The sequence below is a fragment of the Leptinotarsa decemlineata genome, unplaced genomic scaffold (genome assembly GCF_025532065.1).
Source record: "Leptinotarsa decemlineata unplaced genomic scaffold, Ldec_3_MD MMD2_tig00026340_RagTag_RagTag, whole genome shotgun sequence".
Taxonomy (NCBI): domain Eukaryota; kingdom Metazoa; phylum Arthropoda; class Insecta; order Coleoptera; family Chrysomelidae; genus Leptinotarsa; species Leptinotarsa decemlineata.
The window spans coordinates 461,348-467,634 of record NW_027412694.1 but is presented as its reverse complement, the minus strand read 5'-3'; the positions used below and the strand labels follow the sequence as shown (position 1 = coordinate 467,634).

Sequence of the window (6,287 nt, the reverse complement as noted above, 5' to 3'; positions counted from 1 at the left end):
CAGGTCCGAATATCATGCATATTGCTCAGACAATTAAAACATCGATGTAACGATTTACAAAGATTATAGCGATCTGTAACAGTTTTCTCAAGAAAGTTAGGGCAGGTATATAGTAAATGTTTGCTCTGGCAAAGTGGACACTGATTATTTGAAATGCGTTTTTCAGTTTTAGCAAAAAATGAAGCATTTTTTGAAAAATTACCTTTCCCTTTAGAGCGGAAATTCATACTTGACTTATTACTGGTATCTGAACTTTTATTTGATTTTGAAGTGAATGAAAAAGCTGAAGCTTCAATGGCGGTACATTTTTTATCCAAAAAACTATATAAATCCATGTATTTTGGAATAGAGGTAGAACAATGAATTCGCTCAAAATCTCTCATCATTTCTGGATTAATACGCTTAATCAACATTTGAACCAAAATAAAACTCCACTCATCAATAGGAAGACTCATCTTCCTTAACTCGGATAAATTTTCGGAAAAAACATCCAACAGATGTCGAAACGAAATTGGATTTTCACAATCAACTTCTAGACAATTTTCTAAATCATTCCAGTGAGCCGTAGCTCTGAATCTTTCATTAGTATATTTCTTCACAAGACTTGCATATGCAGTTGCATAACTGGGTCCTTCTAAAGGATGCATCTTTACTAATGCTAAAGGAGGTCCGTCTAAACATGATACTAAATAATTGATTTTTTCAGAATCATTCAGTGATCCGTTATTATGAACCGTATTGTTGAAAAGATCAATAAACAATGGAAATTCTTTGTAATCACCAGAAAATGTCCTAAGTTCCATCTTAGGTAACCTTATGCGCGAATTATCGAAAATTGAATTCGTATTTTCAACAGTCTGATTCAATTGTAAACTATTTTCAAATAGATCTGCGTATATTGTGCGAATATCATAATATGATTCTAAAAATGTTTCCTTTGAAGTATTTTCCTGATCCAGCTCAAAGTTTGGATCGCTAGATAAACTAACCAAAATATTATTATGGTGTTTCATGAATTCATCTCTGAGAGTTTCTATCTCAGCATATCTAATTTTGAACAAAGTATGTTGAGATTTATTAGTCTTTGCCAAATTTGCGATTCCCTGCAAGGAATAAATTTCGTTAAGTGCGCTAGTCCGCCAAGCCTTGTACCTTTTCAATTTATCTGCCATTATTGAACTCTAAGCCAGTACAAATTGTAAACAATCTGAGCGAATGCGATAAAATGAAGAGAAAAACAAATGTTTTTTTTTTATAGATTCACTGTTCGTGATAAAGAAACAACTGACACCTGATTTGTATACTGCGATATCCCCACTACGATCTCTCAACTCTCCTTTGCGCCTGACTGAATGAATGGAATGGAACTGTGAGCGTTATCAAAACAAAAAATTGGATTGATAAAAAAATATATTTTCAAAGTAATCTCGGTTCGATGGACCAATGTCGCGTCTTCGAATACTTAAAAAATAATAAAAATGAAAACAAGAGTGGACTGTAAGAATTGTGGCATAAAGCGAACTCACCGAATTCCTAGCACAAATCCCTGCTTCTGAAAGGGCCCCTTCTTGGAGTGTTCTTTCTTCAGCTTCACTGGATTGTACAACAAAACGGGAAGTTAAAATGAGTTACCAAACAGTCGAAGATGACACAGAGTCTAGAGCACACACGGTGAAATAAGTAATTAGCAAAAATAATAGCGATTCACGTAGCGTACTTAGCATGAGATAGTAGGTAGGTCTCTATTCATGTGGTTTAGATAGATGAGCATACTTCAATTGAGTTTTGAGCATGCGCCCTTAGAAGTCGCTCCATGCCAACAATAATAATACTAATAAAAATAGAAAATTACAAATAAAGACGCAACACTGCTTCAATTCATTGAAGAATGTGGTGTAATTCATATGGTGGTTTTGACTATCCACCCTGTAGCTCACAATTCTACACTTGAAAGCTGTGCCTACGATTTTAACCCCCTCTCCATAATGCTCACATGCATTCGTTCTATGCTGCAAGGTTCTCCGATGTACATTCATCTGATCACTTGAAATTGTCAAATTGCAGCACTGGCAAGTCTGCATTGGCGGAAGTGCTGGGGGATTCAACCTAAGCCTCTTCGAGGTTGGTGCTTCTCCATTATTCTCGGTTGATGGTCCTTCAAAATTCATCAATGTACAGGAATCGCACTGATGACGACGCAGGTTGTCATTACGTGTGAAACTTTTCCCAGTCATTGCACATATACATTTTGTTTGAAATTATATAAACCGTAAGATTATGAGTAGAATGCGAACTGAGTGATACATTCACACCACACTCCTAATAAAAGTACATTCCCCCACCCCTCCACTCCGACAAGATGAAAATGACGGAGTCGAATCTTAAACTACATGTTCAAGGTTATATGACATGTATATATCTCGAGGTCGTGGGACACCCTCCAAGGTCGAACCTCAAGGCTACGTACCAGGAGTAGTCTGAATTCTCGAGGTCAATCGAAGCACAAGTATGAGGCCATGTGTCGAGAACATAATGTATAAGGTTGAGATCATATGATGTGATATCAATCAAGGTCAAATATAGAGGTCACTTATCGAGCAAGGTTGAATCTCAAGGTTGAACCGCATGTTCGATTCAAGGTCAAACATAGAGGTCACGTATCGATCAATGTTGAATCTCAAGGTCAAACCGCATGTTCGATGACATATTGAACGTGTATAGATCAAGGTGGTAAAGTATGAATTTGTTTTCGAGGTTAGACTTCAAGGTCACCAACTGGGGGTAGACCCAAATTTCAAGGTCAACACCCATGTTCGAGGTCCTATCGTCTGACACATATCTCTAGGTCATATGACGTCATTCAAGGTCGAGATCAATTGATGGGGGGAGGTCCTCAAGCGGCCTCAGCATTCTACTATCATCTTTCTTGAGAAAAGTTATTTATAATTCAAGCTAAAAAAGTACTGATTTCAACAATGATTTGATTTTCAAATTGAAATATTGAAATATATTATTGTTTCATTAGACAACCTTTGTTCTTTAAGGTCAAAACACAAGCACTACAGGAAAATCCTTTAGGAGCTCCAAGAGCGGGGCCTGAGCGAAAGTAGCGATTCATAGTGGATTTGAATCGCTGCCAATTAAATTCATTTGTAAATCGTTCTCAGGAAGTTTATCCCACTCAAACGCAGGTGAGTACCGATTCATAATTGATTACCTTCGAACCATATCGTAAATTCCTCTAGAAGACCTTGGAAATAACATCTTGTTAACATTAAAAATTTATTGCGATATCGCAGAGACACCTGCAACCTTCCTCAGGAAAACGTGCCTGATAGATAACTGTCAACGTCTACACGACGATGTGATATCGCTGAGATTAGTGATGGGCACGATCGAATTAATTTGATATTCGAATAATGTGTATTCGTGTGATCTGAAAAAATCGAATTATAATTTGAATGATAAATTACTCGAATACTACGTCATTCACTGATATAATTTCAACTCGAGTTTCAAGATCCTACCGTGCTCGAATATATGTCACATTGTTATAATTTGATGAATATTGAGACAACGGATTTCATTTTTCAGTTTGTTTGAAATATTCAAAGCAGTTGCTACATTGTTTTAACCAGCTTTTTTACATGCCGTACCATTATTATTTGTTTTCATTTCTTTTAACCTAACCCTTAAAGAAGAGAAAACAAAAGAGAATGAACTATTAAAAATACTTTGACCGAAATATTCGGATGTTAGTTGAAAACATTGGAAATAATACCAAAATAATAAGAAAAAATATAAAACGTAAAAGAAGGGAAAAATTAGAAATGAAAATGAACTTAACTATACACGATACAAAAGATATAAGTAAAACCTCACATTCAAACCAAAACATCGTTATTGATAAAATATTTATAGAAATATGGTGAGGAAAGGAAGGCAAAGAAGAAAGATTAACCAGAGAACGATAATGAATGCTTACACTAAAAAGGTCCGAGAATTAATTTGATTTCAAATTATTTTCTTTTCTACGTCTCTTGCCTTGTTGACCATCATTTATTTCTCATTATATCACAATACTTTTCAAACCGATAATATCAATTCATTTTCATTTCCAATTTCATTGAATTAACTTTCTTAAAAATTAGTTTTTTCAAAGTTATACATTTTATACCCACCCATTCTTTGATTTTTTCAGCAAATCATCATAATATTTCAGATTTAAACAGTAAGTGTGCTGTGTAGTGAACTATGTCAATTAGCTGACTAATGGTACTGATACCATCGACATAACGGTGGTCATTACCATAGAATACTCTGTGTCAGGGCCAGTGCTGCCGTTAAGGTACTATTATACCGCATTCAGTACTATTCCATTATTTTGATACGAAGGTACTACCCGGATCAGTATGTAGACTATTCGGTACTATTTACTATAATCTCATTTTTTTACATTTTCACGTTGACTCTTATCGAGTACAATAAAAAATAACCACAATATGTGTGGCAACAATGCAATTCCGTGTTTCAAGTTCCAGATCAGCAAATACCGTATTTGCAGATTATACTTGTATAGTATACTATGGTACTTGTGTCAAAATTGCGAGCTGTCATCACAACTCTGCGTTATTTAATCTTGTGTTCCGTGTTGTGTCTGTGAACTGTGGTTCTGTCATCTGTCAGTCAGACCATCAATACTACCTATTGTGAATAGATTTTCATTCATCAATATTGACAAAAATGACTCAGGTTTAGAGTGGCAACTACTCGATTAATTCAAATCGGATAAATTAGAAGATATAGAACAATTAATGAATTATTTGAATAAACAGAAAAATGGGCTTGGTGAACCACCTTTTAATAATTTATTACTTTTACTAAAAGTAATCGTAACATTGCCTCACAGTAGTGCTGTAGCAGAAAGAATTTTTTCTGATTTGAATTTGATCAAATAAAAATATAGAAACTGAAATGACTTATGCGCATGTGCCATGCCTAGGCTTGCGTGGTACATTTTGGGTACTATTTTCTTGTAAATTTCGGTACTTTACTTTTTGAATTGACGTTGGCAGCACTGGTCAGGACTGTTAGTGTCAATCAAATGCATGGTTGCATAGTCTACAAGTCTACTACCTACTCAGTCTATTGGTGTGTTTTCGTTGACAACGATTTAAAATATACACGTGCTTTTGTATATTGGAAAATAATTGTTTTTGAACTGGTTTATTGTAGTAGCTTGCTCCAAAATGAAAATAAGCGAGGATTTGTGTCGTAATATGCAAAACTTTTCAAAAATCAACGAACAATTTCGCGTTGCTTTCGAGGTAAAATTTGAGTTCTAAGTTAACCTCACTTTGTGTTCATTTTGATTTTAATATTTCCAGAATGCCGAGAAAAACCAAAATTTGAGTGAAAGTGAAAAGTATGAGAACCTATTCCATTATCTCTCGTTGGAGCTGTTTCTCTATCCCCAATATTTTGAGCAAATTGCTGAAGAATTCTCAACAGAACTTCCAAAGCTGCTTAACACTGCTCTATTCAATAAGGAAGATCAAGTGGATAACCACAGACACATTTTGAATTGTGTTCTACTTGGAAATATTCTGAGGAAAAGAAGGGATTTAGAAGGGTAAGTTAATCAACCTGTGTATGGTAATTCTTCCACTGCACAACAATTTTCCAGGAATTGTTCGAGGACAGCTTAAGGTGAATTTATTTCACTCCTCATTGTTCATGCTGCCAAACTTTCTTAGACTGAAAAGTTTACCATATTGCAAGAATGTTTTCATTTAAAATTTGAACTAATATGAAGGAAGAATATTGAACTCTAAAACTACTCAACTGATTTTATAAATTCTTACACCTATGGAAAACTACATTATCAACAAGTAATTTGGGCTGTATTTTATTTTCAACAAAATTGGAGATTCCTGTAATGATTACATTAATGTAACACAAGGTATCTAAAATTTGTCTACAATTAATTCGAAGGATTTTCTTTTAAAGAAAAAAACATATTTGTACATTTCAGGCAATTGACTACAATTGAATGAATTAAATAAGAAAACAAGGTGTATAAATAATTTCGCATATGATGCAATGCTAAGTAAGCAGGCTGGATCGGCTAACAACCTGGTCTGGGAACATGCATCTGTAATGATACCGTTGTACTATCAGTTCCTGATATAACTCCTCCCTCCTCAAATTTTGACTTCGGCTGGAACAAGGTCCAAGGCGAATTTTTAAGTTCTTTTCCTTCAAATTTCACTTTCAATTCGTAGTTT

The 6,287-nt window shown here is 34.8% G+C and overlaps 1 protein-coding gene across 1 annotated transcript in view; it reads left to right on the top strand.

Moving 5' to 3' along the window:
• The first annotated feature begins 5,133 nt into the window (after nucleotides 1-5,133).
• LOC111506814 (midasin) overlaps nucleotides 5,134-6,287 on the top strand; it is an 88,904-nt gene continuing 87,750 nt past the window's right edge. Inside the window, 2 exon segments of the mRNA XM_023162020.2 lie at nucleotides 5,134-5,327; nucleotides 5,388-5,632. Of these exon segments, the coding sequence (XP_023017788.2) occupies nucleotides 5,250-5,327; nucleotides 5,388-5,632 (323 nt within the window). The 5' untranslated portion in view covers nucleotides 5,134-5,249.